The sequence below is a fragment of the Argiope bruennichi genome, chromosome 9, assembly GCF_947563725.1.
Source record: "Argiope bruennichi chromosome 9, qqArgBrue1.1, whole genome shotgun sequence".
NCBI lineage: Eukaryota > Metazoa > Arthropoda > Arachnida > Araneae > Araneidae > Argiope > Argiope bruennichi.
Window position 1 is genome coordinate 119,877,230 of NC_079159.1, and position 14,667 is coordinate 119,891,896.

At 26.3% G+C, this 14,667-nt stretch overlaps 1 protein-coding gene across 1 annotated transcript; it reads left to right on the forward strand.

Annotated features, from left to right (window-relative positions):
- Window positions 1–696: 696 nt before the first annotated feature.
- LOC129985312 (DNA-(apurinic or apyrimidinic site) endonuclease-like) lies at window positions 697–12,013 on the forward strand. The gene is made up of 7 exons (XM_056095296.1): window positions 697–837; window positions 2,973–4,103; window positions 4,588–4,789; window positions 6,550–6,621; window positions 7,759–7,902; window positions 8,464–8,644; window positions 11,779–12,013. The coding sequence occupies exons 1-7, from the start codon at window positions 826–828 to the stop codon at window positions 11,894–11,896; spliced, it is 1,860 nt and encodes a 619-aa protein (XP_055951271.1). The 5' UTR covers window positions 697–825; the 3' UTR covers window positions 11,897–12,013.
- Window positions 12,014–14,667: the final 2,654 nt, after the last annotated feature.

Genomic DNA, 14,667 nt, shown 5'->3' on the forward strand with positions numbered 1-14,667 from the left:
ATGTCCTCTACAATTCATGATATCTAAATCAAGCTCACTTAATCTTTTCAATAGAGTTTTTGTTAATACTTGTATATAGTCATATCCGTTACTTCAAAAAACCCTATAAACGATTCATTTGTACTTAATCTTTTCTTTTCAAAATTTACGTACAGAATGACGATTGAAGTTTATTCCTTATGCGAAATATCAGGAATACGTGGCTGCTTTTATATCGTCTTTAATTTTTGTTAGGATCATCATTTCCTAAAGCAGGAATAATTTGTTCTTGCAATCTATGTGCAAAATGATGCACAATTCTATTTTTCGTATAGATTGTTCATTGTTTAAAACATTCTTTTATTTCTTGATTAAATTGGGGCCCCTCAATCGCGGGTGCATAGCATCCGCAGCACCCCCCAAATGCCAGCCCTGTTTATGCAATTATTATAAAATATTTGTGTGCTACTGGGGTAAGAATAATAGACATGAATTTTCAACAAAGAAAATACTTAAAATTAAGCATCATTTTGTGATCAGTAAGGAAGATGAGAAACTGGGAAATGTCTTAGTTTGATAATTTTGATATGAGAAGTAAAACTTAAGACAATGATGAAGAATGTAAAATTTTAATCGATAAATTCGAAATTTAATTTTGAAGATGTCAAAATCAGTTATGACATGCGCAGAAATTCAATGTTTTCTTTCCATCCAAATGTTTACTCGTAACCATCTCACTTGGTCATTGGTTAATGTGAACTGGAGTGAAAAGTTACGAAACGGCGGGAATTAACTTGTTGTTCTTTATTGACTCGTGCGAAGAATTTTCCAATTTTGTTTGTAGATATGGCTCCTAAAGTAAGAATTTCTGTATTTTTTATCATAAATATTATTTCTTGAAAACATGTTTTTGGATCGATATTTATTTTGTATTTGTGATTCTAAACACATGATGAATCTGTACGAACATCTGAGCAGCCATGAAATTCGAAGATGCGAGATACCGGCTAAGATCGAAAGGAAAAATGGCATTAAAAATGTACTTGTGATTTTTGTGAAGCTTCTATTTCATTATTTCGATTACCTTATCAGTAATCTGAAAGCATCATGTGTTAGTTTTTACTGATTTTTAATTAGAAATTGTGAGCCAATGAAGAAAATAGTTGAATTGTAAAATTTTTTTTTTAACCAAAAATGCCTCATTGACTATTTTAGGCTTGTGGTCAGTTGCCTTGATTTTCACAATAATAATTTACATTTTGTTGATTACTGGTTTGTTTGAATGTATTTGGGAGACTCTCCCCTTCTTTTGTTTCCTAAATGAATCGCTTATGATCATGAAGTGATGTTCCGATTTTTTCTACAAAAATCCGTATATATTATTCCTAGAAAATTATTTTCAGTGCAAATCAAATGGCCCCAGCCGTGTTTTAAGAATATTTCGTTAGGGCTTTTACCATCAAAATATTTTAGAACGTATAACACTTATATTTATCTGGTGAGTTTTGTTTTTGTGTCATGATTAAGAAAAAATGTTAAATCATTTTCAAATATTTGAAAAACTTATTTTTCTTTTACAACAGAAAGGAATCATTTCTATCATTTTTAGATATATTTTTTAATTAATATCTGGAATATTTTTTTACCACTTGTAAATATTTTTTGCAATTGCATTTTAATATTCAAAAAATATGCAATCATGGAACTACCTTTAACTAAATTTTTTTAATTTGTAAATTTTGAAAATTGTACAGATGTATCTGAAATTTAATAACCCTGCAATTTTACATCTAAATTATATATAATAATATCAAATATACTTTAAAATTTGCATGGTTATTAAATTTGAGAGTTTTAATGGAAGCATAATTCATATTGAATTTTTAGCAGGTTATCTTATAATTTTATTTTGTCATCTTTTTAATTCATATGCACCTTATTTCTCAAAATGTATTTGCAGTGCTTTTTGTCATCTTTTATGATAACTTTTAAGTTGCTATTTTGATGCACAGATAAGTCTAACTTATGTATGATGATGTAGAGATAAGTCTATGTAGTCTTATCAATGGACTGAATTTTATTTAAAGGCATTTAAAAACTCATATATGAAAATGTAATTCCTCAGTAAATTACTTTCTTGATATTTATTGAAACATTGTTCTGTAGAAAATAAAGTCATTTAAGTAATTATATAATGAATAAAATGATTTCTAATAAGAATACTTTTCTCTTAAATGCCTTTGTGTTAGTGATAGAACATATCATTAAAAATCTGATTTCTTATATAGATGTATAGAGTTACTATTACTTTCCATCATTTCTTTTTATATTCTCAGCATAGAAATTTCAGTAGTATCCCAACAAGAAATCTTAGAAACATTTAGTGAAGTAACTAATTTGAGATATGTAGTTGCAGAATTCAGTTTCTTAGATTTTGTTAAAAACAAAATTTGTTCATTATGATTTTAATTTTTGTTCATTTAAAATTTTCATTGATATCATTTTTAATCAAAACAAGTTCAGCTGAAAGTATAATCAATTATTTTCCTATATATATAATACAAAAAAAGATTCTTTTATTGTCTGTGGCCCAATATCTGAATTGTAATTTTTTTAAAAGTAATAAATTGCTAAATCTTATTACCTAACTGCATTCTTTAGTTAATGTTTGGCAAGTTTCCTCCTTTTTGCCAGAGTTAGTTGCAAAGTAACAGAAGATTAAAATTAAAAACAATATTCTTTAGTTTAAAAAATTTTTCTATATTTTCTTTCTAGAGCAAACAGCATTATTTTTCTTAATCAAGTATGAAGAGAAGTCAAAATTATAACTGTAAAGAACTATTTCATTATTTTAATGAAAACAGCAAGCTTGTAGAAATATTTATTTGTTACATTCATTTTTCAATGTTGTATCAATAAGTAATATTATGGAAATTTGAATCAACTGATTTTAATAAGCTCATAGAATTCAATCATAGAAATTATTTTTCTAGGGAAGAGGTAGGAAGAAGGCAGAAGTTGTGGAAGAAAAATTAACAGGAAATGATGCTGTTATAGATGAAGGAACGAAAACTAAAAGGGCTGGCAAAGTAGAAAAGGGGTCCAAGAAAGGTGCTAGTAAAGAAATTCTTAGCAGTGATATTGAAAATGGATTGAATGGTTCTGGAGAACCCCAAGAAAAGGCTAGTGCTGAAGATGACCAAGTAGAAATAGAGTCTAAGGTTCCTACAGATGACAAGATTCCTTCAAAACGTTCTCAAAAATCTGCCAAAGCAAAAGACAAAGAAGAACCTGCCGAAGATGAAGAAAATGAAGAAAGCTCTATTGTAAAAGATTCTAAAACAAAAGATTTACCTTCAAGACGGGGAAGAAAAGCTGCCAAAATTCAAAATGGAGTTGATTCAACAAAGAATGAAGAGACTCATGAAATGAAAAGTGATACTGAAGTAAAAGATTTGCCAAGATCAAGAAGGAAAGTGAAAGATGCTGAGCATTCAAATTCAACTGAGGAACAAAATAAACCCGAGCCTAAAGAAACAAAAGCTAAAGCAAAAACTAACAAAAAAGCTAAGGTGCAATCTGAAGAAAATTTGGTAGAAGAAGAGGTTCCTAGCAAAGGAACTGGACGTAAAAGAAAAAATGCTGCTGAAAAAAATAAACTTGAAGCAGCTAAAAAGCTTAAAGATGAGAAACCTGGAATTGATAAAAACCGCCAGCTTAGAGTAGCCCTTAAAAGAAATCATAGTCTAGATGAAATGGCAAGGCAACAGATGGAAAATGATGCTGAGGTTGCTAAGCAACAGGTGGAAAAGGATGCTGAAGTTGCTAAGCAGACAGTGGAAAAGGATGCTGAAGTTGCTGAAGAACGAAAAGTAAAAAATGTTAAGGGTCCTGCCAAAGGTAAGGGTAAAAGAGCAGCCAAGGTTGCTGCAGAAGAGTCTCAACCAACCAAAAAAGCTAAAGAAGATGCTTCTAAGTCAAAAGGTGCTGCTAAAAAGGAAAAAGATAAAATCCCTGATGTGACTGCTCTAGATTTTGATAATGAATCAAAATCAACCAATGGAAAACCTTGGAATTTAAAAATTGCCACTTGGAATGTCAATGGCATAAGAGCTTGGCTGGAAGTAAGTTATGAATTCACTACTAAAGTTAATTAATTACTAAATTTTTAAGGGCAGTTTTTCTCCAATTAATGAATTTGATAAAAGATTTAATTTAGATGAATAATATCAGTTTGACTTATATAAATGCATTCAGCCTTTATATCTGTTCAAAGATTTAAGGAGATAAATACTTTATCCTTTGTATAAAATTTTATAATTGTTTTTAGAAAAAAAAACTTTTATTTTGTAGATTTGTCTTTATTTAAAATATTAATTACTTTTTATTGATTAACTTACAGATATCATATGTGATAGAAATTTTTACCTCCAAAACTTTTGCATGTTCTAAAAGCAAGCTATTACTTCTTTTAAGTGTTAATCTGGTTTTTGTTTAAGATTAAAGTATTTAAGGGGTTTTCACCATAAATTCATAAAGAGATTATCTTTTTAAATATAAAATCATGCGTAGCCCTGACAAAACTGAATTTTTTTTTTTTTTTTTTAGAAAAATGGTTTATCATATTTGCATCATGAAAAACCTGACATCATGTGCATCCAAGAAACCAAGTGCTCGGATGACAAACTTCCCCCTGAAGTAAATAATATTGATGGTTACCATTCTTACTGGCTGGCTGGGGACAAGGATGGCTACTCTGGAGTTGGTCTTCTGTCCAAAGAGGAGCCTATATCTGTGCATTATGGAATAGGTATTATTTTAAATAATTTATAGAGTGTGTTTTATAAGACAAAATTTTGTATTTCACTAGTAAAAGTTTTCACTGTTCAAGCCAGTTTCAAGTTCAAACTAGTAAAAAGAAACTAGTTTTCACTAGTTTGTTTTTCACTATTTAAATGACAAAAATTCTTCTTTAAAACCTCTTATGCCTCAGAATATTTAAACAAATACTGTTACAAATATTTATAATAAATGCTTATGTCATTTCATATCAAATCAGAAATAAAATTTGAAAGCTATTTATTATAAATGTTGTGTGCTATAAAGTCCCATTATACTTAATGTTAATGCTTGAACGAATTCCAATACAAGATAATTCTATTAATTGCAACTTTATTTTTAATTGAGAATATCAGTTATATGAAAGAATTAAAAAAAATTTTACTTTAAAAAAATTGCAGATGTTTTTAACTGATTTTTAAAATTGGGGAACATTAATTTTTAATAAAATTATGAATAATCTTTAAAGAATGATTCAAAATTTAGATAAATATTGTGAATGACAACTTAAATATATGTTTACATGATCAAATAAGAAAGCAGCCATTTTTATTTGAAATTTAATCTCCATCCACCTTTAAATACAAATATTCTATTTTTGAATCAGTTTATAAGTAGAAGTAAAGCTTTAATCAATTTTCAAGAGACATTTTAAGAAAGAAATCTTATTTAGGTATATATATTTCATATGTTTTGGCTTGGACACTATGTGGTTTGTTTGCACAATAAAAATGTAGTTTTTTAATTAATAAAAATTCGCTATTTAATTAGTTTATTTTATTTATTAAAATCTTATGCTGTATAGAAAAGTTGAGTGAAATTTGTAGAAAATCTAATAGAATAGGGCTTAAAAGATTTAGTGTTTCAGTTTTATTAATATTGATTTCTTTTTAAGCTAATTTTTCCTATTTAAAAATAATTGTGAGTAAGAAAGCTTTTATAAATTTTTGCTGTATATTTGATGATTTTTAAATTAAAATGTTTTTTTAATCAAGTATAAGGTATATCTAAATATTTAATATGATTTTAATGTCCCATTTTTTCTTTGAAGAATTTCTTTTTTGTTTTATTATTTATAAATGATATAGCACGTATTAAAAGTGGTGTAGATTTTTTGCTTTTCGTAATTGCTTTTTTGAAAAAATATTTATTTTGATGGGTTGTTGTTTTTAATCTGGTACTTTTTTTCAGTAAATGAATGAGCATGATATATCCAATAATCCTTGTTTCTTAGCTTGAATAATTTTTAAATATTTTTTCATGAAATGTGACTTTATAAAAATGGTGTTAAGAATGCATTAATATTTGAATATTTATTTTATTTTATGCTTGGCATTTTTTATACTTATGTGTAAATCATTTGATTATATTCTTCTTGCTATTTAATTCGAAAAACATTTATTATTAGAAATATGGAGTTACAGCATCTGTTTAAAAGTCCAGTATTTTAAAAAGTAGAGAAATTCACTATTTTAAAGATGGGCAAATATCTAAATTTGTGAAAAAGCTGTGAAAGACATAAATGAAGAATTGAATGATTTATTAATTTAAAATGTATTAACATTATTATATTTAACTTATTAATTAAAACATCACGTTTTTTGCAAATTTTTTAATTTTCAGTCATTTTACATGTTTATATAATAATAGAGCTTTTTAGCATATATTTGAAAATATTTATATATATATTTTTTATTGTTCATGTGTTAATTTTTTTAAAAAAATTTGCAGACATAGAAAAACATGACAATGAAGGAAGAGTCATTACTGCTGAATATGATAAATTTTATCTTGTGACAACCTGTAAGTTTTTCTTTTTACATTTAATAATTTTATTTAAACAGTGAGTGTACCCACTGTATGCTTCTAAAACAATACAGTTGTACATTTTTTTTTTTTTTGAGAAAAAAATGTTTCAGGGATATATTCTTACTCCTTGTAAATAGTGTGGAATGCCTAATGATAATTTTACCCAATTCAGTTCATATTTTTAGATAAGCATAGTCTGTTGGCAATATCAAAATTTTTCAAGTGATACTTTATTCATTTAAAAAATAACCTGATAAACCTATTTATTTTTTATTGTTATTTAACCTTCTATTTGATTAAAAAGTGAGCATCAAATCACAGGATTCTTTTTTTAAGACTATGATTTACTAAGTAATCTTAGGTTTTTTCTACTAATTTTTGAATTTCTTCCTTCAAAGAAAAAGAAAAGTATATTGATTCTTAAGATAGGATTTAAGATTGATTAAAAAAAGTCAAGAATCTTTAATTTTTATCTTTAATCAATCTTTAAATTTTTTTATGTTATTTAACTTGAAACTATTAATATTTTCTTTTGAATTGAAAATTAATAATATTTTTTTTGAACTGATAGTTGCAGTTTTTTTCTGTGTGTGAAGTTTTTATAATTTCTTGTTATTAATATATTGAATTTTATTGTTGCATCTTTCAGTCAGATTTTAATTTCACTCTTCTAAGTGTCTGAGAAATCCTATTTCTTAACACATAAAAAAAAGGGGGGCAATGAATTCTGACAAAATTCATCTGAAGGGAAAAAAAATATCGTTTGTAAAAAAATGTTAAACAGAAATACCAGTTCACTTTTACTTTTTAAATTTTACAACAAAAATTCTTACAACAATGACTCAGAATATTTAAAAGTATATAAGTATTGTATTTGGAAATGTTAGGATGTTTATGAAAAAAGGGAAGAGTTTATGAAAAGAAATTAATAATTCAAGTACAGATTAACTGCTCATTATTTCAGCTTTAAGTAATATTGAAATGTTCATCTAATTTTCAGTTAATTTAAACCAGTTTAGATTAAAATAAAAGCAGTTTATTGTCTTCTGAAAGTGTTAATGAATTGCTCACATATAAAAATCTCTAAACAGATTATTTCTGTTGTGTTAATTAATTTGATCATTTCTACAGATATTCCGAATGCAGGCAGAGGTCTTGTCCGCCTTGATTACAGACAAGAGTGGGATAAAGATTTTCGAGCTTACATCAAAAAGTTAGATGAAAAAAAACCTGTTGTGCTGTGTGGTGATTTGAATGTTGCTCATGAAGAAATAGGTTTGTTTTATTGCTGAAAAAAAAAGTATATTTTTGTTTTGCATAATGTGAGCTATTTTTTAATAAATGTCAACATATCTCAGTACTATTGTTTAATAATTTTATTAGATTTTTTTTCAATATGAATAGTTTATTCTCTATATCTTAGATTGGCTCGGGGGTCAGTATGGATTTGGTAAATCAAACTTTCGCAATTATAATGGGAAGATATGTAGAAAATCTATTATAATGTGGGGAAAATTTTTATATTTTCATCTGTGGTTTAGAAAATATACCACATTATAAGAAGTTCTAGAGACTTTTACCTATTCATATTCTAGATTTCTTTTCTTTCCTTCTTTTTTTTTAATCTTACATTTGAGAAAGTTATGTTTAACTGAAGATTTTTGAAATATAAGGGGATAAATGTTTTCGAATATTTTATGTTAGATAGGAAGGTAAAGGAGTGAGGATAACTTGAACTCATGAAGTTTTGTGAAGAATAACTTTGATAAGTTTTCTTTAGTTATAAATGTTGTAATTTTAATTCATGCAGAATCTGAGTGTTTAATACTGTTTCAGATCTGGCTAATCCTAAGTCTAACAAAAAGAATGCTGGGTTTACCAAAGAGGAAAGAGAAGGATTCTCAACTTTGCTTTCTGAAGGATTTGTAGATACTTTCAGACATCTTTATCCTGATCAAACTGGAGCCTATACTTTCTGGACATACATGATGAATGCACGTGCTAAAAATGTTGGATGGTAAGTTTCTTACCTTTCTTTCTTTCTTTTTTTTTAAACTTTTCTTTTGGAATTGCTTTTTAACTTCTGAGGGTTATTCTAATCGTCTGCAGCATTACCTGAATTTTCACTTAAATGCTACTTGTGTTTTGAAGATATGTGGAAAATTTATTTTGAAAATTGAATTGTTGTATTTTGATAATTATTATCATAGTCAACGATTCACTGTATTGTTATGGTTATTATTATTATTATTATTAGTAGTAGTAGTAATATATAATGAAATATTCGCAAGCAGTAGAAATCAGGCATTTACTGAAATCAAAAATGGAAGTATTCCATGTTTTTGTGTATACATAGATAGTGTGATGTTTACAATGATACAATTAAATTAACATGTAATTAACAAAAATAGTTTTGCATTTGCATGCTTTAGAAAATGCAAAATAGCTAAAACCATTTTTTAAAAATAAACTTGTCTTTTGTTCCGTAAATTTTCTGCACTTTTTTTCCTCTTGTTATCTGCATTATTTTAATTTAAAACTTATGTTTATTGTTAGTTTGCAGTTGTGCTTCCTAATTCTGTTGAATATTATATGCCATATTGTTAGATCAAATGCAAATATTTTCCAAATGTTTTATCTCGATTCTTATTTTTGTAAAATTAGCATATCCTTGTGCTTGTATAATAACATCAAGGGTTTTCACATCTGAAAAGTTTGAGTATGTAAAACTGATAAAAATTTGCAAAATTCATTCATTCCGTCTTTTTTAATCCTTCAGCATCAATTTTTTGAACATTAGCATATACACAGTCATTTTGTCCCTAAATTGTCAGGTGCCATACACCTTTTGTTATTGATTATTTATATGAAAATGAAATGTATACAGAGTATATGAATATTTTTCATGTAAATATGTTCTGTTTAAGACAAATGTAATTTTTAATTAGAAAAATCAAAATTGATCTTAGTTCTTTTTTTATACTTTTGATGCATTCCTTTCCTTTTACCCCATTTATTCATATGAAACTTATTCTTTATATTTAACTAAACTATTTTATATATAGTTTACATTTAAAATTAGAAAAAAAGTTTAAATATTTAACTTTGAAAATCCATGTCATCATTTTATATATATATATATTCAAAAAATACTTTTATCCTTCCTCTTTCAAAATAAATTAATTTTTAATATAAATTACAATTTTTTAAGCATTCTATCAATGTGCATGTGATTTTGTATTATTCCTTTCATGAATAAATTTGTGATAATCAATTCTGAGAGGAGCCCGTCTAAACAAACATATATCTTCTAGTATATTATGTATGTTGATTAGTACATTTGCAAAAAATTGGGGAAATGTTTATAAAAATTTTGTTTATATGAAATTAAATGACTGAGAATGTTTTTTGTTTTATTTTCTGAGCATTAAATTTTTATTCTATATTGATTTTAGTTGATACTAGTACACTTTTTTTAGAGCTTTATTTTTCATATCTTATTAAGAATGTTATGTTTAATTCATAAGAGTAGGAAAATGAAACAAAATCATTGGGAAAATTTTTTGGTGTCCCTGTAAAAAATCAATGAAATTTTCTATATAACTTTGAAATATGGGGGAAACAGTTGGATAAAATGAAACTGAAGAAATGCTGGCTATTTGTGTACCTTCATTTCTCTGAAATATCATTATATACTAATTTATGCTGATTTATTTGTCAAACTTAGTTGCTAAAATTTTAATTGATTAATGAAGATACATACATATGGTTGTGTAGTGTTTCTGTTCATGGCTTGGAACAATATTAAGTTCCTCTTTCAAGATTTAAAAAAAAAAAAAAAAATGAACTTATGAATAGAAATTTCTAGAAGGAATGTCAAATACAAATGTGAAGTTTAAATTAAATTATTCCAGCACAGTTGATTTTTGTCAAACGCATTCATTGAACCAAAAATTTTATGTTTTTCAAATTTAACTACATAACACAGAAATTCGGAATTAAATATAATTCTTTTACTCAGTCAGGTTCTTTTTCTTAAAGTCAAGCTTTAGCAGTAATGAGTTCCTAGTGAAGTGCACAATCATCTTCCGCTGTTAATGTTTATTTTTATAGCCCAGTTTTTTAATGATTTACCCATAAATAATTCCCAGAAATAAATAATTATTTCTTCTACAAAATATAGGATATATTTTTTTATTTGGAATTTTAAACTGTGATTCAAAATTATGTCTTATAATCTCACTTTATATTATATCTTGTAAAATCAGTAATTAATAGCGTGTTGGATATTTGATTCTGTTGTTACTTTAGGACTTATAATGCAGGTTTTTATTTAACATTTTATATTATTTTTCCATGTGATTAGAAAAAATTTATGTGCTTTTTTTTTATAAATGTTTTTGCATTTCTAAATGAGAATTATTAAATGAACATTTTAATATGTAAAAAAATATAATAGATATATATTACATATATCTCACTTTATATAATATATAAAAGAACTTAATTGTGGATGAACGTGGAATCTTATATTATTATACTCTGTTCAGTTGAAATATACTTTGACAAGGTGAAAGGGGTCTGGAAAATTGAAATGTTGTTATTATTATATTTTATTTGCTTTTTAAATAAAAGGCTATAAAACTGAGAGAAAAAATTTAAAAGAGAAGCTGTAGATATTAAGAAAATGTGCATAATGAATTATTTAACTTTAAAACAGCAGAAATAAATTAGTAAATTAAAAAAAACTTAATAAATTAAAAATTAGAAAGAATATTACAATTTATATTATAGATAATTCCACTTACTTTAAAAAAAAGGTGTTATTTATTTTCCTCTTTTTTAAAAAACAAATAACATTTACATTTTTAAAGTTTTTAATGTAACTTCAAATGTAATAAAAACATTTACTTGAATGCTAGAATTTATGTGAAGGGACTTTGTTTTAACATCATTAAATGTATGTTTTATTCATCTGATTATTTGTAGCATTCAAGTAATTTTTGTTCATAGTTGATAAAATTGTATTTAAACATGTCTAACTATCTGTTTTATTTGGACTTACTGGTGTTCATAAAATTTGTAAGATTATTGAATCAATTTTTATTAACTTTTTATTTATTATTTTTTATTTTATCTTCTCTCCCCTAGGCGTTTGGATTATTTCATAATTTCTAAGAGATTTACTGATCATCTGTGTGACAGTGTCATTCGAAAGGATGTGTATGGCAGTGACCATTGTCCCATTACACTCTTTCTGCATGTTTAATTCATAAACAGCAGAATTCATTTAGATGTTCCTTTTTTTGTGGTATTTTACATTAAAACTGTGATACAAATGTATATCCAAGTGTAATTTTTAGAATAAACAAACATATCTTTGAAACATTTTTTTTATTTATAATAAATGCTTATGCTTGAAAGGTGATATGTATTTTAAAAAAATATATTTTATCATGAATTTATTAATTCATTCATATTCTTATTGGTGGTAATATACTGTTTAAAAGCCTTTGCAAAGAGATACACCTAAGCTTATGTATTTCAAAAGGATGGGGACAGAGTTAAAAAGTAAGGAAATTTTATTGATCCAAAAAGAAAAAAAGGTGAAGAAAATTTAAAAAGTATATATTTAAAAATTCGAGGAAACAGCCAAAAATAGCATTTCATGTCACACAATTAGTAATTAACGATTTTTCTCTATCCAAAGCCTTGTGCCTCCTAAACGGTCACAGCTACCTAGGATTGCTTTTGTTCAAGTGTACAGCAATTTTTTAGGATTTTATTTTGGTAAAATGAGTGATCATCTTATGAGTGTAATTATCCTCATAAAACTTTCAGAACAATAATTTTCACTTTTCAAAGAACTAGTCTCAACTCACATCATAACTTTGCAATGATGCTGTATCTTTATAAAGATGATAATTGTATGTTCCCATGACACCAAACTATAGGGAGATAAGAAAGGACAAACCTAATTACAAGAAAAAAAATTTTATAGCATCATTCAAGCAAATTGTAAAGTAAGTAATTATGAAGTATCAAAGCAATTGAATTTAAGCATAAAGAATTTATAAGACAAATATTAAGAGAAGAAAGGGATTAAGTGAAATTTTGAAATGGAAAAAGGTAGGAAAGCAGAGCATCAGTTTAAAGAATTTAAATTTTTGAAGAAGTATATGTTATCAAAATAATGTATCCAAAATAATTGAATACAAGTAATAAGTTCAATAAAATGATGAAAGAGTGAAATAATTAATTTATGGTGAAAGGAATTTATTTCTTATAAAAATGATCAAAATGAAGTGAAGAATTGCAGATATCAAATTTGTATGTATTTATTTTGCCAATAAGTAAAATTTCCATAGAACATTGCTATTTAAGTATAAAAAAAATCCACACTTTTGCAATTAAAACTATCTGAATTATGAAAATTTAAACATAATTACTTCATAAAACACACAATTTAGCTACTCCATTGACAGTGTCAAAGAAGATAGACAGTCAGTGCCGAGAGACTTCAAAGTTGAACCAACCTAAAATAATGAAACTATTCATTTTCCTAAAATGATTATTTTTACCAATTTTATAACTCAATCAGACTTGGCCACAGAAGATTAGTTTTTGTTGGTTTAAAAGTTAGTGTCAAGAATATTTTAATGATTATGATTCGTAAGGCCAAATGATTATATAAAGTTTAGATGTCATAATTTTTTAGATGCTAATTCATTGACTGAAAAAATTGTTAATTACATTATTTTGAGCATTTATTTAAATGTGAGAAGCATGTAACTAACTCGAATAATTTAGAAATTTGCTGTTTGAACCATGTTTATGTAAAATCCTGCTTATAGAATCTTTCAGGGAAAATGCGATTAAACAAAATCAAGCAGCAGCTGGAGGGCTTTGGCCCCGACGGATTTGACATGCACCAGGCCCACTTACACGACGGTTCTTTGGTGGAATCGGGTCTCGAATCTGAAACCCTATGGTTCCAAAGCCAAGACCTTGCCACCGCTACCCTTTTTTCAATTATCTAAGAATTGCTTTTTTGAGTTCTCATGCTTGCGAAGGGTCACACCAGCGTAAAAATCCATCATCTGATGGATTTCGTTCAAAAATCGATGGGGATTGCACACTAAAACTGTGCATTAAATTTTAAACTTTGTGTTTTGAAATTCTCTTGTTCACTTAGCACTTTATAGAAAAAGGAACAAAATTATTTAGAAGGAATTTCTTTAAAAATTTTATAGAGATCTGCAGATTTGCTATGAAGATTACATACTAGAGATCTCACCATCTGTTTTGGATAATATTTAATATATAATTGTTTTGTGTTAGTAGACGTAATTGTGACAGAGAGACATAATTGTGAAAGTGTGTGTTTCGTATTCAGGTAGTCTGGAAAATGGAGATTCGTTAAAATGTTGAGTTCGAAATTTTTGATCATTCTAATATTTTAACTTTTGAAATTACATAAAATAAAAATAATTAATGCATATAATTAGTTAAATCACATAATGAAAGTATAAAAATAGTAAAAGCCCAATATAGGGAAGTCAAAAATTGCATAAACAGAGTTGAATTCATTTCTTGAATTTGTCAGTTATGAGCATAGCGGAAATAATGCTATCGTCTTTTGCATCTTTAATTTACAATGAAATTAGGATTCGGTAGTCCGAAGTACAAAATTTCATTTTATTTACTAAATCTATCTGTAAATTCATCCAATTTTGAATACTAGTATATTAATTACAGTGAAATGATTTTTATTTTACCTTTTGGTCAATTAAAATTTAATATTAAAATATAAAATCTGAATAGGCCCAGATTTCCAAAATAAATAATGTAGATCTCAGCAGAACTGACAAAATCAATTATACATCGTTTGCAGCTACCTTCCGAAACAGACGAACTGTGGACTATTTGGCTTAAAGGTTAAAGAACATTTTTAATTTTAATAACTTAAATATAATAAATATTAATTTTTTGCATATTATTCTGTTAATTTTAATTATAACTTCACATTTATCCTAAACT

Bases quoted from the DNA above. Each gene is read 5' to 3' on its own strand.
- LOC129985312 (XM_056095296.1), top strand. The intron at 4,104-4,587 runs GTAAGTTATGAA...TTTTTTTTTTAG, and splicing joins GCATAAGAGCTTGGCTGGAA to AAAAATGGTTTATCATATTT. The intron at 6,622-7,758 runs GTAAGTTTTTCT...TCATTTCTACAG, and splicing joins ATTTTATCTTGTGACAACCT to ATATTCCGAATGCAGGCAGA.